The sequence below is a fragment of the Rattus norvegicus genome, chromosome 8 (assembly GCF_021556685.1).
Source record: "Rattus norvegicus strain SHRSP/BbbUtx chromosome 8, alternate assembly SHRSP_T2T, whole genome shotgun sequence".
Classification (NCBI taxonomy): Eukaryota; Metazoa; Chordata; class Mammalia; order Rodentia; family Muridae; genus Rattus; species Rattus norvegicus.
Window position 1 is genome coordinate 25,204,375 of NC_141541.1, and position 20,944 is coordinate 25,225,318.

The following is a 20,944-nucleotide window of genomic DNA, read 5'->3' on the forward strand; positions in this document are numbered from 1 at the left end:
ATAGAATTATTAGATCCATTTGGTCTCAAGTCTAGTTCAACTACAATTTCCTTAGTTATTTTAAGACTCAATGTTAATGTCAATTCATTGTCAAAAAGAGTGCTGAACAGTCTTATACTACATCATAATGCTATTTCTCTCTACATATAAACTAATATTTGCTTTCCACACTTGAGTATTCTATTTCTGGGATCTCTTTACAACCATGACACCATTGCAATGAAGTAAACATCTTACCTCTTTTTGATCTATTTATGCCCTAAAAAAATGAAATGAGTCACTTATTGAGAGCACAGAGAGGTCCTTCGAAACAGTCAAGCATAGTGGACCATTACTGAAGCCACAACACACGAGAGGTTAATGCTGGAGGATCATTAGTTTGAGGTCAGTTTGGGCTACACAGTGAGTTCAAAGCCAAGCCTGGACTATACAGCAAGACCCTGTCTCAATGATAAATAATAAAAATTATTATTTATTAAGACAATTTCAATCTCCTGGTAATTTTATAACATAATTTTTAAAAAGACCGTACAAACTATGATCAAGATTGATTTTATAAATGGGATGCAAAAATGGTTTATACAAATAAATGTGATATACTGAATGAACAAAATCAAAGAAAAGTCCATGTACGATTTGTACACTGCAGGAAATGTACAGGATCGTGTAACATAGGATATCAACTGATGCTTAAGTCAATAAATTAGATAGAAATGTACTTCATCAATAATGGCAGTACATGAAAAACAAGTTAAGTTTTCATTCGGTTACAAAGCTCCAACTTGTCAAGGACAGGTGTACCTACCTTTCCTTCTTTTTGTCAGGAAATGCTGGGAAAAGCCTAGATGGAGCAATTGGGATAAGAAAAAAAGTCACACAAGTAAGAAAAGTAAAATGGTTTCAGTTAACAGGGGATCCATGAAAAAAAAACTATAAGAAATTCATAAAGTGTAAAATTTTTCAAGTCAATAGTGTCTTTACATACTACAAATTTAAAAAGCAAAATACTATATAACATGTAAAGCTACATAAAATGATAGAGAACAAAATTAAACAGGAAAAAGTATAAACTACCAAGAACTATAAACTATAAACAAATTGCATGGTAAGCCACACACCTTGGAGAATTACCATTGTTACAACGTCCATCCTACCCAAAGTGCTTTGTAGATTAACACTACATTATCGATTCTAATGGCATTTTTTTCACAGGTTTATAAAAAAAAAAAAAAAAAAAAGACAAAGTCATAAAAAACCAAAACCTTTCAGTTAAACCCAGTAAAAACAAAACTTTAGGCTTAACAATGTATTACAGGGCTGGAGAAGTTCACTTAGTGTGAAGCTCGATACTCAAGCACTGCAAATGTGGTGGTGCATGCCAAGAATCCTACTGGGGAGATGGAGGCAAGAAGATCACAAGTCCAAGGTTGTTCTTGACCATTTAGTTAATTTCAAAGCCAGGCTAAGCTCCATGAAACCTTGTCTTAAGAAAGAACAGCAAATATAAAACCCACTGTGTAGGCAGAAATCAATCAGTAAAATGTTGATACAAACAATATAAACAAATTGTTTACAAATAAGCACAGTCATTGCTAGGCATAGGGGCGCATAATTTTAATTCCAGCACTCTGGGAGGCAGACAGGTAGATCTCTTGTGAGTTTCAGGCTAACCTGGTTTACATAGCAGGTTCTAGGCCAGCCAGATCTACAGAGAGATTACCCCAAACACAAACAAAAAACAAAAGAACCCTTTTTTATGGTCCACATGAATTTAGAACTATAGCTTGATGGTAGAGCACATACCTAGCATTCTTGAGGCCACAAATTTAATTCCTAGCACCAAAACAGAAACAATAACAGTATACAGAAACAGAAAGTACACACACACACACACACACACACACACACACACACACACACACACACTCTTATGGCTTTAAAAGAAAAGAAAATGTAATTAAATAATCATAAAAGAAATATAGTTAAGTTGGATAGGCTGGCTCAAATCCAAAATCTCAGCACTCAAGCGGTCTGGGAAAGAAATACTGCTCCAAGTTTAAGGCCAGCCTGGTCTACAAGGTGAGTTCTATGCTATCTTGGATTACATTAGTGAGATTACCTCAAACAAACAAACCCCTGAAAGTAAAATCTAAAATTGTAGCACAATAAAACTCTAAGAATGCTTCGAGATACTCCAGCAACGAATTTTAGAGCTGACAAAAAAAGCCATGGGCATTAAAAGCAAAAATAAAGAATTAGGGCCATGTCAAACTAAAGATTTTGCAAAACAATACAAAAAACAAATCTGGAAAAGCATATACACAGACAAAAGAAAATCTGTAAACCATATATATTACAATGGGTCTATGTCTAAAACATAGTAACTCAGTTAACTTCACAGCAAAATACACTTATCTTGATTTTAAAATTGATAAATAACTGAAATCAATATTTTTAGCAAAGATATACAAATTGTTTATAGATTAGAAAACTGCAAATCAAATCTGAAGATACCATCATCTCACATTTTTAAACGGCATATAGAAAGAAAAAGAAGATAAGCAATACAAAGACTAGGTACGTCATTGGTAATATAAGTGGGCCGTTGTTACATACGCACTGACTTATATTTATCATTACAATAACAAACTCACTTTAAGGATTGTATCTGAATGAACTCAAATTTAAAGAGACAGCTATAGTCAGTCAATGCAGCAATACTCCTAACAAGCAAGGGATGGAAACTAGGTATCCATAGAGACCAAAGAATAATTAAATGTCTTAAAATAACTGACCATACCACAGTTCCACCTTAAGAACATCATGTAAATTGATATACACCAGGTAGGCATGGCAGCATATGCCTATAACTCCAGCAGTTAAGTCTGAGGCAAAAAGGTTGCGAGTTTGAGGTCAGTTTAAGCTACAGCAAGACCCTGTCACAAAAATAAAGAAGCTAAGTAGAGTTACTACAGACACTACATGATCGAAGAAGCAGAACCTAAAGAAAAGCTGAGCTCCAATCAGAGTGGAATAATGGCTACCAAAGATTTGGAACTCAGAGTGAGGGATTTGTGTTGGTCAGATCCAAACGTACCTGTGTTTAGTACTTGAACACTATTGTAAAACATGATGGTTTTTTAAGACAGTAGAAAGAGCCAGGTATGGTGGCTCGCACCTGTAATCTATGCACTGAGAAGGCTGCCAGGACTGCCATGAGCTAGGGATCTGTCTAGGCTACATGATTTTCATAGTAGGCTAGGCCACAAAGTCAGACTGTCTCAAAAAAAAAAAAAAAAAAAGAAGAAGAAACAACAACAAAGAGAGGGGAGGTATGGACAATGTACAACGGGTGCAAGACACAACAAATAAGTAACAAGTAATGAGGAGATGGGAGTTTGTGTCCATTACTTCCCAAGCTGACATGGGACATAGGACAGATACTAGGTAAAAAAACAATAGTTTCATTCATATCAAACAGAAATATTTTAAAAAGGAAAACCAACAATGGAATTTAGAAATTCATAATTGAAGTCATAATAATAAACAAATGTAGAAATATTCAAAGTTCATATAGAAGCACCCAGGAAATCCAAGTGTTGCCATCCAAGTCACTGAAGCAAATTCCCTACTACACACAAGTAGCTTGTGTTCAGGCTGTAAACACCACATAAAGTCAAATGTAAAAAGTTACTTCCCAAGCTTCAGTAAGATGCTGCTCCACCGTGAGACCGTAAGTGAACAAAGAACAACATCTATGACGTTTCTATAGGTCTTGTGTCTACACACATGGAAACACTAAAGGTTCTCGTTCCCTATATTACAAACCTTCAGTTCATACATAGACCATGAAAGTTTGATTTCTCCCACAATCCTTAAACTCAGAGCATCCTCAGAATGAGTTGCTTTTACAGCACATAGCAAATGAATGTTTTTATACATTGCTTATTAATAAGACTTGTACAGACTATGAATTTGGATTGCAAATGATAGATTAAGGGCTCTCAATTTTCTGAATCCCTTACATTCAAAGGTTCTCCCCCCAATGGGGAGTTTCATGTTCATTAGCATCAGTGGAAGTAGTGAAGGCTTCCCCACTGTCCTTGTATTCATATGGTTTCTCTCCTGTGTGTTTCCGTAAATGTTTATTAAGGCCTGAGTGCTCTGTAAAGGCTTTTCCACAGTACTGGCATACATAGGGTTTCTCTCCAGTGTGAATTCGCATGTGAACTCGAAGGTAGGAGGACCACAAAAATGACTTTCCACATATTATACACTGAAAAGGCTTCTCTCCAGTGTGAGTTCGCATGTGAACAGGAAGGTAAGAAGAACATGTAAATGTTTTCCCACATACTGTACACTGAAAGGGTTTTTCTCCAGTGTGAATTTTCAAATGCACGTTAAGATAAGAGGAAGAAGCAAAGGCTTTCCCACAGTGGTCACATTCAAAGGGTTTCTCTCCTTTGTGACTTCTTATATGTGCAATAAGGCCTGAGGAAGTGCTAAAGGCTTTTCCACATTCTTGGCATGCATAGGACTTCTCCCCAGTGTGATTTCGTAAATGTATAGTAAGGCCTGAACGAGCAGTGAAGTCTTTCCCACAGTAACTGCATTTATAGGGTTTTACTCCAGTGTGAATTCGGAAGTGGGTCTCAAGGGATGAAGAGTTTCTAAAGGATTTTGTGCATACCTTACACTGAAAAGGTCTCTCGGAACTGTGGGTTTTTATGTGTACTGTCAGTTGAGCAAAGCTAATGAAGCCTTTCCCACATTCCTTACATTCATAGGGCCTTTCTCCAGTATGTGTTCGTATGTGTTTAGTAAGGCATGAGCGCTCAGGGAAAGTTTTCCCACACTCTTTACATTCATATGGTTTCTCTCCGGTGTGAGTTCGCATATGAATGCGAAGATAAGAAGATCGTGTAAATGTTTTGTCACACTGATTACACTCAAAGGGTTTCTCTCCAGTATGAGTTCGTAAATGCCCAACAAGAGATGAGGAATGAGCCAAGGCTTTCCCACACTGATAACATTCAAAGGGCTTCTCTCCTGTATGGATTCTTATATGTTCAACAAGGCCAGAAGATGTACTGAAGGCTTTCCCACATTCCTTACACTCATAGGGCTTCTCCCCATTGTGAATCAGTACATGCTTAGTAAGGCCTGAACGTGCAGTGAAGTCTTTCCCACAGTAATTACATTTGTATGGTTTTATTCCAGTGTGAATTCGAAAGTGAGTCTTAAGGCATGAGGAATTTCTAAAGGTCCTTGCACATACCTTACACCGGAAGGGCTTCTCACCAGTGTGAGTTTTTATATGTTCAGTTAGTTGAGCAAAGCTAGTGAAGGCTTTCTCACATTCTGTACACGGATAGGGTCTCTCGCCAGTGTGTTTCCGTAAGTGTATCGTAAGCCAAGAACGGCCACTGAAGGCTTTCCCACATACTTTACATTCATAGGGCTTTTCACCTGTGTGAGTTCGTATGTGACCTAGCAGGTAAGAAGAGCGTGTGAACGCTTTCCCACATATGTTACACTCAAAGGGCTTCTCTCCAGTATGAGTCCTCAAATGTGTAGTAAGGTAAGAGGAAGACGCAAAGGCGTTCCCACACTGGTCACACTGATACGGCTTCTCTCCTGTATGACTTCTCATATGCTCTGTAAGGCGTGAGGGTTGAATAAAGGTTTTCCCACATTCCTTACACTCATAAGACTTCTCTCGCGTGTGTTGTCGGAGATGGACGATTAAGCTTGAGCGTTCGGTGAAGGCTTTTCCACATTCCTTACAGTCATAGGGTTTCTCCACAGTGTGGCTTTGCACATGGATATTAAGGTACACAGGATGTGTAAAAAACTTTTCACATTTCTTACATTCATAGTATTTTTTTTCAGTGGGAATTACATGCCCATCATGGCTTACAGGATGAGTAAAAGCTTGTCCACACTCCTCTGGTTTGTGGAGATTGTTTTCACTATGAGAAGAACTATGTGCCTGAAGTTCTAACTCATTAACAAAAGTTTTCCCACAGTCACTGCATTCAACTGATTTTTCCAGAGTGCACATTCTCTGGGATACATCTGGTGTCAAAGTCAAAGGTTTTACACACTGGTTCAACTGAAGAATGTTCTCTTCAGTAGAAGTTTCTTTAAGGGGTGGCAGAAAATCTTTTCCACGTAAATGACATGCTGAAGTGTCCTCTGTACTTGGAGTACTAATGTAAGTCTGAGGGCATGAATCTTCACTAAAAACCGTTCCAACTTGAATAGAGTCACCCAGCTCCCCTCCACTGAGTTCTCTTCCCTATTGATAAAGGGTAAAAAGAGGATTAGAGGATTTTTCAGGCTTGTACAGGCAGCTATTATGTCGAATTCTGATGCACTAAACCTCACAATACACGTGGGGCATCACTTTATGCGGAGTATACTGGCTTACTACTATCCCAACATTCTGGAGGCTGAAGCGAGTGCTACAAGGGAAGGCTACCTTCAGTGGTAGTGTGCCTCACTCTGAAGAGAAAAAAAAGTAAAGAAAAAAGGAAAAGATAAAAGAGTTCCCTTGCCTGTTTACAGCTAATTCTCTCAAATCTTTCATTTGAATCTGTTTTTATTAGTAAATCCCTAATTTTCCCTGACCTTGGACATTAGGATATTGTTCCCCCCACCCCTGACTGAGAAACTAAGGACAACTGATATGAGTTTTGAGTTTAGGAGTATGGCTCCTAGTAGGTCAACCATGCTCAGTGAATAGCCTTATATACACCAAGAAATGATTTGGCTAGCGCAAATTCAAATGGACTCTAAAAAAGAATGTAGAGTTTAGGGGGCGGGATCTTGAAGGAGTCAAGAGAAATAGGAGTTGATTATTATCAAAATACATTAAAAGCGATAGTCTCAAATAAAATATTTTTTAAAAAGAAATATCCTGGGGCTGGAGAGATGGCTCAGGGATTAAAAGCACTTGTTGCTCTTCCAAAGGACCCAAGTTAGTTTCCAAGCACCCACAGGGCAGCTCGTAATTGTCTATAACTCCTGTTCCAAGGAATCAGATGCCCTTGTCTGTTCTCCAAGGGCACCAAAAATGAACATGGAACACGTAAAGCAGGCAAAGCACCCATAAATATAAAAGTAAATTTATGAGACTTACCAGTTGCATCCCATTTGACATATCTGACCAAAATCTATCCTGCTGAAGTGCTGTCCTTTTTGTCTTAAGGTGCATTTCCCATTCTAAAGTAAAACAAACAAACAAACAAAACAATATATATACATATATATACACATATACATATATATGTGTGTGTATGTATGTGTACACACACACACACACACACACACACACACACACACACACTTGCACAACAAATTAAAAGTTAATTTTTTTTTTTTTTTTTTTTTTGGTTCTTTTTTTCGGAGCTGGGGACCGAACCCAGGGCCTTGCGCTTCCTAGGCAAGTGCTTTACCACTGAGCTAAATCCCCAACCCAAAAGTTAAATTTTTTAAAACACCCAAAAAAACTCCACTTCATTTGGTCAGGAGTGGTGGTGCACATATTTAGGAGCCAGAGGCAAGCAGACTTCTGTAAGTCCCATGCCAGTCTGGTCAATAAAGTTGAGTTGCAGACCAGAATTTCACTTGTGTTTTTTTCATATTAAAATACATTAGACAATAAAACTAAGAGAGAATAAAGCAACCGGCTAAGTCTAAAATTTGACAAGCACAGGATATGGTGTCATAGCTATAATAATGTATAGATCTATTAAAATTAAATGGGATAGTAAACAGAATAAACAGAGAAAATAAAAAACGGGTGCATCACAGATGCTTCACATTAGCTTTTTCCAAGGAAACTGTGTTTCTAAGCCCTCGGCCTTCGGATTAAAGGTGGCCTTTAACAGTGCCCTCATCACACTTCCAAACATACGGAATTTGACAACAAGAAAAGTTTTCAACAAATACTAACCTTGGAGAATTCCTTGCTCCATTACTGTCAACTCTACTTTCCGCTCCAACCAAGAGATCAGGCTGGGTTTAAATAGCTGACCTCCTAGGCACCGAGACATATACATCAATGGAAAAGGCTCATGTACACTCGCCATAGAAAACATTTCTCAAGAAAGACTTAAAATTATTAACGAAGACTTCGGAATACAAATATTTATGCTATTTGGTAACTAGAAAATTTCTATGATCCATCAAATCCAGATTCAGAATTAAACACACATTTAAAAACCACCAGAAAGAACCAAGACTGTTTACGCAGAGATGTAATCCCAACACCCGCAAGGCTGAGGCAAGAGGAAACGAGTTCCAAGACAGTCACGGCTATAGAACTAGAGTGAGACCTGTCTCGAGAAACCAAAAAACGGTAAGGGTATGGTTCAGTAGTGGAGCACTTACCAGGACTATAGGTTCTAAATTACCCCCACTACTGTCAATAAATAAATAAACTATTAATGACATGTAATATTCCTATTCCTTCATTATTAATGAAAATTTTATGCTTTAAAAAATGTAAAATAAAATACACTAAACCATTTCTCCCAATAAAACTTAATACAGTGTTATTTAATTATGAATTACAGTATTATTTAGTCACCCCACCCCCAGGAATACAGATCAAACCCAAGGCCTCATGTGTCTAAACAAGCACTCTACAACAGAGAAATGTGCCCAGCGTGGGTCTTCATCCTCATAGGGAGGAATGATGATAGCCCTAGTTCTTATCTTTAGAAACAGATTCAAAAAGATGGTTAAGAATGACAGTCAAGTACGACAGTCCACATCTGTTATCCCAGCTCTCAGAAAACTGAGACCGGAGGATTGCTGAGAGCTTGAAGCCAACCTAACAAAACAAATCAAGAAGAGGAAGAATTTTAGAATAACATTATTAGTATAGCAGTAGTGATGCTACTAACCACCGTTAGTTGAGAACTACCATGATGTATTAAATTATGATAAGGGACCTCACCTGCTATTCCCCTCTGTTCTCTGAGCTGACATCATACTCTAGAGCAGTATTTCTGTACTCTTATGAAGCTAGAACAAGTGGTGGCAGTCTCACCTACTGTGGCCAGGTTCTGGTAGTTCTCCAGCATCACCTCTCGGTAGAGGGTTCTCTGAATTGGATCCAGGGAAGTCCATTCTTCCTGGGTAAAGTCCACAGCCACATCTTCAAAGGTCACTGCATCCTGAACCATCACACAAATGCCAGCTTAAGCAAAGTAAATATCACCTGCGCTCACTGGAGAACGAGGAGATAACACCTGTGCCTATAAGAGAGACTAAGGTTCCCCATCATACCTATCTCAGGTCTCAATATCCCTAGAGCATCTCTCTATCCAGTCACTCTGTAGACCTGCAGAACTCACGGATTGCTGCACCTTTTGCGAATAAACTTACATTACCTTAACTGCATAAGGAACTCTATTTATCTTACCCCCTATCTTATGGCACATTTCCAAGTATATTTCAAACTTGTTATGTGATTATAAATTAAGTTTACTTCTTTTAAAATGAAGATTTTCATCTTTACCATTTGTCAGAACACAAAATAATAAATACTTAATCACTAACAGAAATTAAGACCGGTCGATGATTACTAAAGCGCTAAGATGGTTTTCAGGGGAATCCCTCACCAATGTAAGACACATGCCTTTCTGAAGAAATTCAACTAGAAAAGTCAGTCATGGCGAGGAATTTTGGTTTGCTGCTTTGTTTTGCTGTGAGGGTAAGTCTACTCAGGAGAAAAGGTGCTTCTTGGTCAGCTGCACTTTAACTTTGGATCCCCTTAGTACTCATCTTCTGCACTAAGAGACTGTTCCTTCTACTGAAAAACCCAGTTCTCCACATGACTTTACTAAAAAATAAACAAACAAACAAACAAACAAACAAACCTGCCAATCTTGGCTAAGTGCATAAATAAGGAATATTCTTTTCCTTGAACTTACCACCTGCTGTGTCTCCATGAAGGTGTGTCTCGCCAGAAAATCCTGCTCTGGTGCTGAATCTTTGGTTTGTAGTTGCTTTTCCAATTCTGGAATTAAACCCAAGATTAGGTTTAAGCAATAGAACAGTGTAGCAAAGAAGTTTAAAATGTCTCCATGCTTTTATAAATAAGCCTGGCTCATGAGCAAACTGAAGATTTAGAGAAAAAAATGCAAACTACTAATTCTGCCAAAACCAATACATGGTAATAAAATAAAAACATGGTACCAGAGAGAAAAGGCAAGAAATATCATAATAGTACAGCACGGTGTGAGCATCAGCAATCCCAGCACACATCAATCTAAGGCAGGAGAATCAACTATTTAAAGTATACCATAGAAAAATATTAAAGGAATCGATGATGTATATCATTGGTGAATGTTGTTCTTCATAAACCTTCACCTTGGGGAACTACCTTCTGTGTGGTCCCCAATTCTTTCAAGCAAGTCAAAGCAAGGGGCTTGATAAGTGTCTGATATCCTTTATGCAGACAAAGTTGCATTAATAGAACAAATGACAAACTTTTCTATGATTCAGGTCTATAATACATATTCTTTTCAATACAGGGTTTCTTGTAATCCAGGCTAGACCCTAAAACTTGCAAGCCTACTGAGATTACAGGCATGCACAATCAAACCTGGGTTTTGGTCCATAATTCTAATAAGAACAGCAATTATTTCAAAAAGGACTAAAAAGACAAAGCTCTAATCCCATGACCCCAAGGATCTCTGAGCACTAAAATATTAGTCAACTTCATATTATCATTTCTGACAAAATCAATCACTGCAATATTTGCTAAGGAATGAAATAAACCATTAACTTACAAATATTATAGTTCATCAAATTCAGATATAGTCATAAAGTGGAATACTAACTAGAAAGTGCTCATCCATTTGTCAAAGGTAAAGACAAGAACACACATTTCCACAGAAGTAGGTAATGCACACTTTAAGGACCACCACAGTGGGCCATCAAGATAGCTCATCAGGTACACAAGCTTTCCATATAACACTGATAACCTGGGTTCAATCAGCAGAACCCACATTTGAGGGAGAAGGAACCTCAACGGAATAGCCTCCCTCAGTCTGGCCCGTGGGGAGACTGTTATTGGACTGTTAACTGATGCAGACCTTCTGCCACATCTGAACAAAGGTGGCTGAGCAAGCTAAGGGAGTAAGCGTGGTTTTTGTTTCAGGTTCCTGCCTTGGCCTTCCTGGATGGAGGACACCCTGTGAGCCAAAGAAACCTTTTCCTCCCCAAGTTGCTTATTTACTCAGTGTTTTATCACAGCAAACAAACAGAAAGCAAACTAGGACATTAAGTATTAAAAAATCAAATGCAATGGCACCCATCTGTAATTCTAGCCCCAGCATTCATACAGGGAGATGAGAGGCGGAAATAGGTGAATTGGATAGAAGTACAGTGGCAAAAATAATGAGAATGGCCCTTCCTCAAAACACAAGGTAGGCACAGAGAACTGACTCCCAGTAAGCTGTTCTCTGATATCCACATATGCTGTTGGCATATATGCACTCATACACAAAAAGACAATTAATCCAATAAACCTTCTGTTTGCTTTTCTTTTTGAGATAGGGTTTCTCTGAGTAGAGCTTCATTGTCCTGGAACTATGTAAGATCAAGCTAGCCTTGAAATCACAGACCTCCACCTGTCTCTGCCTCCCAAGACTGAAATTAAAGGGGTGCACTACCATCACCTTAAATCTCAAAAATAAATAAATAAAATAAAAAATAAAAAATAAAAATAAAAATAAAAATAAAAAACCCAAACCACCCACCCCCACAGTGTGCCAGACGTGAAGCTCAGTAATGAAGCATATACACCACATAGGAGGTACTAAAGTTTGATGTACACCCCTCCCCCATTAAACTAGCATGTTAGTGTAAACATTAGAAGAGAAACTGCTATCATTGCTATCTCCTTGGATTGGACAAAGTTTCTAAACACACTAAGTACAGAGTATGTGCCTGCTCCACACGAAGCATCGTATGAGAATGACTACCAACTTACCTGCAGTGGCCAAGTTTGTGTGGTCCTCCACTGCCACATCACCAGGTCTGCTGCTCTGAGTCGGATCCTTTAGGGTCCACTCCTCCTGAGCGCAATCCACAGCCTCATCCTGAAAAGTCACCACATCCTAAACCACCCACACATGCTTGTTTCAATCAAGTTAATCTCCCCACCGTCCTCTCAGAAGAATAAGGATAGGGAGCTCAATGCCTACCCTGGAGTTCGGTGGCCCTAGTCCCGACTTCTTGGTGTCCACACTCACTCTCCATCCATCTACTCTAATCAAGTGGCTTTAATGGCACATTTTAATACTCTTATCTCACCACACCCTGACCCTCTTCCTCTTCCCTCTTTCTTTGATAATACTCCTGGACATATTTTATAAACGGGGTACATATGAAAACAAAGTTTTTGAGAAAATAATGCGTACATTTATCATCTTTAAGAACACTATTAAAAAACTAGTATTTGACACAGAAAGGGTCAAGACTAACGAGTAATAATGATAATAATTCAGCATTACAGCAATGTGAAAAGCTCCTCTTCCTGGAGAATTAGTCCTTCTCAGGGCCACTTTGGTAATCCTGAGAGAGAAGTCTGTCTGCATGGAAAGACGAAGACCTCTCCCTGCAATGGGCTGGGGTCCTCATACCTTATTACAGTCTTCTCCCAGCATGCTTTATTACAGTCTTCTCCCATACCTTATCACAGTCTTCTCCCAGCGTGCTTTCTCCCTCTGTCTCTTCTTCTTGACTGCAGATTTGGTCATCAGAGAACAGACTCTCTGGAAAAAAAGAGGCATCCATCCACAGCTGCCAAGAAGCCCACATTCACTGTGAGAATGGGAGCTCATCTGTTTGTAAGTAATACATAACTTGGCTCGCTCAAGATAACTTGCAAATATAAACTCCAGTAACCACAATGCCACAGCAATCTTTACAGTTCCCACTGTAAAACAGATAAACTGTCTTACCCGTCAAGAACAGTACGTTAGTTTCACTTTAAAGCCAAGGAAACTTAAGTTCTGAGAACTCTAACTCTGAACTGCCTATGATGAAGAGAATCAGCGATGATTATGCACTGCGTGATCCCAAGTAGACACTAGATATACAAAAGTTCTCTTTGCCCACCTCAGCGCTCCATAACAAACTGACCGATCTCTGGCTCTGCATTATGTAGGCCTACAAGAGAATCTCTCAACAACAGTAACAACAGGACTTACCACAGGACAAACTAGTAATGTCCATCGTTTTAGTCTGATGGTAAAATATGTGACCAAATTCTCCTGTGACTCCAAGAACACGTCAGGAAAACTTATGCATCAAAGTGGAAAATGACGATGTTCATTTCTCTTTAATCTGGATGACTTAGACTCCTATTAAGAGCAGTCAAAAAAGCAACAGTTAGCAGTCATCAGACTTTATATATACTAGCTCTCTGCAGGTAAGATAATGAAAACCATTAAAAATGTATGCGCTATAACATGGGCTTATTGACAGCACCTGCACTAACTGAGGAACTGTATGTATTTGTTGTGGTTTGAACAAGCTCATGTATCTGAACATGGTTGGCTGGGGACTGGCAACCCTGTTGAGAAAAATTACGGAGTTTGTAAAAGGTGAATCTTTGCTTAAGAATAAGCATCAGGGAGGGTGGCCTTAAGGTTTTATAAACTTCATCCCACTTCCTGATCTCTCAGCTGTGTGCACATGAAAATGTGATCTTTGGGCTCCTAATGCCATGTTATACCTTCTCCACTATTATATGAACTCTTTCCCTCTGGAACTTACAGGCCAAAATAAATCCTTCCTTCCTTAAGTGGCGTTGGTCAGAATATCTTAGCACACCAACAGAAAAGTAACTAATACAGTACTCTAGGTAACACCAGAACATTTTTATTAATGTGTGTGTGTGTGTGTGTGTGTGTGTGTGTGTGTGTGTGTGTGTTTTCACATAAATTATACTCTGTAATAAGCAACATATATGAATTCAGGAAAGTAAGCACATAAATTACTTAAAAACACTTTGGGCTGGAGAGGTGGCTCAGAAGATAACTCTTCCTTGGGACCCCAGTTCAATTCCCAGCACCCTCACAACCATCTATATAACTCCAGTCCCAGGGAACCCAACAACCTTTTCTACCATCCTTGGGCATCAATAAATACACAATATACAAGCATACATGCAGACAAAACCACCATCTTAAAGTTTATACTGCAGTGATACAACACCATGATCCAAAGCAACTTGGGGAGAAAATGTTTTATCCATATTACACTTCCAACAAACAGGCCAACAATGAGCAAAGTCAGGGCAGAAACTAAAGGCAAGAACGTAGAGGCAGGACCTGAAGCAGAGACCATGGAAGAATACTGTTTATTACTAGCTTCTAGCTTCCCCTTCTGATTTCTTATACACCCCAAGACCCCAGGAATCGCACCACCAACAGTAGGCTGGATCATTCTGTATCCTATATTCTGTATTACTACATTTAAAAAGATTATTTAATAAATAACTCAGCCAGGCATGATGGATGGTGCACACCTTCCCAGCACTTAGGAGGCAGAGGTGGGTGGATCTCTGTAAGTTCCAGAAGAATATGGTCTATAGGGTGAGTTCCAGGGTGAGGGCTACAGAGAGAAACCCTGCCTTGAAAAACAAAAACAAAACAAAACAGGAAAAACACCAATGTTATGTTTATGTGTATGACTATCTTATCTAATTGTATATATGTGCACCATGTGTGTCTAGAGCCCAAGGAGGGTGGGAAAGGATCAGATCCTCTGGAACTAATATTATGGATTATTATAAACCACAATGGTAGGCACTGGGAACTTTGCTGGAAACTAAATCCAGGTCCTTGGCAAGTGTAACTCTTAACCAATGAGTCAGCTAGTCCTACAAAAACCAATAGAAATAACATTTTGAGACAAGCACAAATTAAAAAAAAAGAAAGAAAATCACAACCAAGCCCACACTGTGGAAATAAGAAATGTATATAGAGGACAGGGTCATTCACAAGAGCACAAGAAAGAAGACGTTGCCTCAGATAAACACATTCATGAACAAAGGAGAACCAGGAAGAAATTCATATCCAAAACAGCAAATTCCTAATACTAGTTTAAGGGAAGGGTTGACAGAACAACAATCAACACAAATGATAGGAAATACTAAATCCCCCTCAGTATTAGCCTCAAATAAATACAAATGGCTAGAGCTCACCAAGATGCACACCTTCTAGATTAGAAACTATTTGTTGTCTCCATAAAACAAACAACATGATGGCTAACATTATGTTGATTGGAAAGTTGGCTGGATGGAGTTTGATGGGGCAAACACATGAAGAGATGTTTCATTACAGTGGACAGAGGTGTGAAAAGTTAAGGCAGACCTGTGAAGGAATGTTTTGCTGAAGCAAATGTGAAAGGACATGTGATTAAGGATTCTATGCTAACAACAGGCATGTATTGGTCTGCCTTATACTGCATCCTGAGTGAGGTAACCCAGTCACAAAAGAACACATATGAAATGCACTAGTGATAAGTGGTTATTAGCCCAAAAACCTGAAATACCCAAGAAAAACTCACAGACCATATAAAGCTCAAGAAGAAAGAAGACTAAAATGTGGATGTTTCAGTCCTTCTTAGAAGGGTAAACAAAATACCCAGGGGAAAAAATACAGTGACAAAGAGCGGAGCAGAGTCTGAAGGAAAAGCCATCCAGAGACTGTCCTACCTGGGTATCCATTCCATATGCAGCCACCAAACCCAGTCACTATTGCTGATGTCAAGAAGTGCTTGCTGACAGGAGCCTGATATGAATGTCTCTTGAGACTCTGCCAGAGCCTTACTGACACAGATAAGGATGCTTGCAGCTAACCATCCAACTGAGCCCAGGGACCCCAATGGAGGAGTTAGAAAAAGGACTGAAGGAGCTGAAGAGGTTTGGAACCCCTTAGGAAGAACTACAATATCAATCAACCAGACCCCCAGAACTCCCAGGGACTAAACCACCAAAGAGTACACATGGAGAGACCCACGACTCCAGCCACATATGTAGCAGAAGATAGCACTGTCCAGCATCAATAGGAGGAAAAGCCCTTGGTCCTCTGAAGGTTTGTCTCCCCAGTGTAGGGGAATGTCAGGGTGGTGAGGTGGGAGTGGGTGGGTTGGAGGGGAAACATCCTCATAAAAGCAGGGGGAGAGGGGAATCGGAGAGTGGGGAACCAAGAAAGGGAATAACATTTGAAATGTAAATACATTAAATATCCAATGGGGAAAAAAAGAGAAAAAAAAAAACCTAAAACCGCCAGGAAACTTATAACGCTAATAAATTTTCAAAGTAACAGGATACAAAATTAACACACAAAAAACAGTAGCTTTTATATAAATGACATACTGAGAAATAAATCAAGAAAGCCATACCTTTCACAATACCCTCAAAAAACAACAACAATAACAAAAATTGGGATAAGTCTAGCCCAGCAAGTACTTGACTTCTAAAACCTAAAGATATTGAAAAAAAAAATTGAAGAGGCTAAAAGGTAGAATGATCCTTGATGCTCATGAATCAGAAGGATTAATAGAATAAAAGGCCATCCTATCAAAAGCAAGTTACAGATTCGACACAATAAAAAATCTCAATGCAACTTTTTCTCAGAAATTGAAAAAAACAATTCTCATCTTCACATGGAAACACAAAGAAAAATCCAAGTCAGTTAAAACTATCCTGAATAATAAATAAGAGAGCTGCTGAAAGGACCAATATTCCATATTTCAAGTTGTCCTGAAGAGCTACAGTAGTAAGAACTACATGGTATTGGCATAAAAAGACACACAAATTCATGGAATTGAATTGAAGACATGGACCTAAGTTCACACACCTATGGACACTGAGTGTTGACAGAGAAACCAAAATACGCACTAGAAAAAAGACAAATGGTGCTGGTTAGACAGGAAGACTATGTGGAGAAAAATACAATTATGTCCACATGTATCATCCTGCAAAAACTCAATCCCAAATGGATTAGGGACCCCAAGGTGAGACCAGATACACTAGTGTGATGGAAGGAGGTTTATTGTCAGAAATACTAATAGGGAATAATCATGGGGATGGGCTCAACCTCACTGGCTCAAGGAAAGACTTTCTGAATAGGACACTGCCATTACAATAGAAAACAATAAATGGGACTTCATGAAACTGAAAAGTTTCTGGGAGGCAGCAGGCTACAGAATGAGAAAAGACCTTTACCAGTCAGTTTACAACTCACAGACAGTTATTATTAAAGAACTAAAAAGTAAAAAGAACCTGAAGAAAACAGCCCATCTGTGTGTGCATGCCTCTGAGTGTGTATGTGCTTTTCGTGTGCAGCACAAATTGAGCTTAACAGGTTTATTTAAAAAACAAACAAACAAAAAAAAAAAGCTAGGTCTCAAAGAGGGGTAGATCTGAAAGGAAGCAGGATGGGTGAATATGACCAAAATAAACTATACAAAAGTCTCAAAAAAGTAACAAAAATAAATTGTATAAAAGAAAAAGTATGTGGGGGCTGGTAACATGGCTCAGTGGGTAAAGGGGCTCACTTGTTTGCCTGATAACCTAAGTCTCAGTTTTAGGAGAGACCAATTCTCACAAGTTGTCCCCAGATTCTCAAAAGCGTCCCCAAACCTTCACACTTGTAATATCACACACACACACACACACACACACACACACACACACAAATTAAATAAATGTAAAAATTATATATATTTAATTTTTTATTCTGAGTGCCCCCACCTCCACCACCACTTTGGTCTCCAAATGGCTAGAGACTCATATGGTTTATTTCATTTCCTAACAGGGAAAATCTTAAGCGATGGTTCAGTAATTTATTAATGAGTTGGAAGATTTTGTTGCTTAGAGCAGTGAGTCCTGGAATGATTGCTTCTGCACTTTTGCCAGGTCTATATTTTTTGTTGGGTCCTTATCCTTTACTTTACTAGGGACATCCTGGCTAAGGACAAAAAGTTCAACACTCCAGAGTTGTATCACGTGTGGTACTCAGCACTGCCATCTGTGTGTCTCAAGGAATCCCATTACAGCTCTCAGTTCACTCCTGAAGCAGCCACAGTTGCTGATGCTCTCCTCTAGCACCCTGACATCTACCAAAGAAATGGTCCGAACATGCCTCTAAAACTCCCTTTTGATTTACACATGTAAGCAAACTTTGTAAAGGCTTCTTGGCCTTTTGGCTAAGATCAAGTGTAGTAAATGTTCCCTCCACGTAGTGGTTTAAATGAGAATATCCCCCATACACCCAGAGATTAAATACTTGGTCCCCAACTGGTTTATCTATAATGAGCTAAGTATCTGACTCTCGAAACGTGAAGTAGGGCTTCTTGAAGGTGGTGAAAATAATTTCCTACTCTGAGATTTTACTTGAAGTTTAACTTTGAACAGAACTGTGTTCTACATAAATACATCTTCACTGAATTAGATGTTCACTAGACAGGGCTGACAGTCATCAGATTGCCAGAAGTTTCTCTAGATTGTCATCTTGTAAACAATCTACTCCAAACCCTGGTTTGCACAATGAGAGTGACCATATAGCTTAGGACCTAACTTCCCTTCCTGTTCTTTCCACTGCTTAGGATCAGTAATGAGCACCAGAAGGTGTCTTGACCAGTGTGGTCATCTTTAAATTATTTTGGCCTGCCACCACTTCTGTTCTCAGCGCCTGTAGCAAGTCTGCCCTACTCCACTGTGATTCAAAGAATCCGGACTTTCTCAGCCATACATAACATTTTTGTTCCCACTAATTTGACAATTTTTCTTATTGGGGGCATCTCATTTTGTTGTCTCAGCTAGCCCAAATCTCAAGGATTTAAGCTATCATCTTCCTCAGACATGGTCTCAGTCAATAGTTGACTAACAACTATTATCAACTAAGTCACTGCTGTGACTTCAGTAAGATAAATCCAGAGGACCTGAATCTTAAAGTTCTAATAGTTTAACATATGGTTGTCTTACAATGGTTGAGCTTGGTACATGGATAGAAAGAGATCGCATTAAGCAGTAAACCAACAAACATGTTTTCTCTAATGAAATCTAGATTGTTTTTTTAAAGGCCAGGCATGATGGTTCATGCATGCAAGTAAGCCTAGCACTAGGGAGGCTGAAAAAGGACTGCACTAAAGACACCCTGGGTTATAGGCTTGCCTAGACCTCAGACCTTGTCTCAAAAAGGAATAAATAATAATCATAAAGGAGATGGAGAAATGGTTCCAAAATTAATAGCACTGGCAGTTCTTTCAAAGGACCAGGATTCAATTCCCAGCACCCATATAGCAGCTCATGAAAATCTGTAACTCCACTTACGGGGATCTAATCTGGCTTGAATTGGCTCATTTCACAGGTGGAGAAATAATATAATAATATATCAAATAAAGCCTCATTCATTCCTTAAGAGAGTTCCATTTATTTATTCAATTGTGTGTTTGGGGTGTGTGTGTGTGTGTGTGTGTGTGTGTGTTTGCCACATAACTGCAAGTACCTAGAGCCTCTGGTCTCCCCATTCCCACAAAGCTGGACTTACAGGCTGTTACAGGCCACTAACATGGGTGCTGGGAACCAAAATCAGATCCTCTGGAAGTGCCATGTCAGCTCTTAACCACTAGTCCATCTCTCCAGTCCCAAGTTCTAGATTTTCATGAGCGATCCCTTCAGTGCCAAATTCCCTATTTCTCACTTGTGAATACTTTCGTGTTGGGATGAAGAGAAGTGGTAAGAGATGCTCTGTGATCTGAACATGCACTGACCAACGAACATGCAGTCTGAGCATTTAACGCTTTCTCTTTTTGCCTAAATGAAATAACTCTAAGTGGATGCATCGGGTTTGGGGGATTAGATAGATAGATAGATAGATAGATAGATACATACATACATACATACATACATACATACATACATACATACATACATACATAGGCAGGCAGCCAGACAGACAGACAGATAGAACATAGATTGATTGATAGATGATAGATAAAACAAAACTAATGGAATGCAACGGTTTCCAAAAAAAGGAAGGATGCTAAGTTCTAATCGTTGACAGTGAGAGAGACTAGAAAGCTCCTCACCCTGGAACTTTTCTGTTCCATCAAATTCCTCCCACTGCTCACAGTGAAGAGGATGGCCAGGTTCGTGGGGCGATGGGGAGCCAAGCTGGACTCCAACGGCGGCGGAAATTCTTTTCTTTCTGGAAAGAAAAATTTTTGTAAGATTACCTTAAAGGCGTTCGAGGCAGCAAGGACAACATTCGAAGGCACAGGGAGCTCAAATACGGTTCAAGTGAAATGGCCCCCGGCAGGACCGGAGGACTATAGGGCCCTGGCCTCTGAGAAGCGACCGGGCAAGACGCGCAGCCCCGGGACGAGCGGAGCCAGGAGCTGCCACCGAGGCCACACCCGGGCCTCACTCCCCACCGCCGCCACCGCCCATCCCCTCACCCAGCCTCACCAGAACCCGCCCAGCCGGCCTGCTACTGTCGAGAAAAAGAGAACGGGGCCGCGCGAAGCCACACCGGAAGAGACGGAGGCGAGCCGCGGTTCACTTCCGTTTATCGAGTCGGAATCCTTCCGGAATAGAAATTTCGGTTCCCGGGACCTGGATGCCGATTGATTCCGTAGCGGGGGTTAAAAACCCAGTAAAGGATGAAATTGAAGTTTGAGCAAGATTTCTGGGCGAGAACAGCTTTCCCGACGACCAATCCCAGAGCAAAGTTAAACACAGACCGGGAAGTACGGGGTCTCAGGAGGCTCACAAACTTTCCCCACCTCCTCTTAGTTTCTGCACTTCCTGGGCAGATAAAGTGTCAGGTCTGTGAACCAGCCTATCACTTCCACTGAACCACTTTATTTTTATTTTTATTATCTGGATACCATGTTAAATTCT

At 39.6% G+C, this 20,944-nt stretch overlaps 1 protein-coding gene and 1 pseudogene across 5 annotated transcripts; one reads left to right on the top strand and one right to left on the bottom strand.

The window, feature by feature from the left end:
* Nucleotides 1-452: 452 nt before the first annotated feature.
* Zfp26 (zinc finger protein 26) lies at nucleotides 453-20,586 on the bottom strand. Of its 5 annotated transcripts, XM_087563049.1 has the most exons (11): nucleotides 20,510-20,586; nucleotides 20,131-20,249; nucleotides 13,236-13,388; nucleotides 12,715-12,797; nucleotides 12,014-12,122; nucleotides 10,387-10,464; nucleotides 9,948-10,033; nucleotides 9,062-9,188; nucleotides 7,961-8,044; nucleotides 7,145-7,227; nucleotides 453-6,301 (listed from the first exon to the last, which is right to left on the bottom strand). In XM_087563049.1, the coding sequence occupies exons 3-11, from the start codon at nucleotides 13,258-13,260 to the stop codon at nucleotides 4,028-4,030; spliced, it is 2,949 nt and encodes a 982-aa protein (XP_087419175.1). In that variant the 5' UTR covers nucleotides 13,261-13,388; nucleotides 20,131-20,249; nucleotides 20,510-20,586; the 3' UTR covers nucleotides 453-4,027.
* LOC148003974 (U2 spliceosomal RNA) lies at nucleotides 18,227-18,305 on the top strand (annotated as a pseudogene).
* Nucleotides 20,587-20,944: the final 358 nt, after the last annotated feature.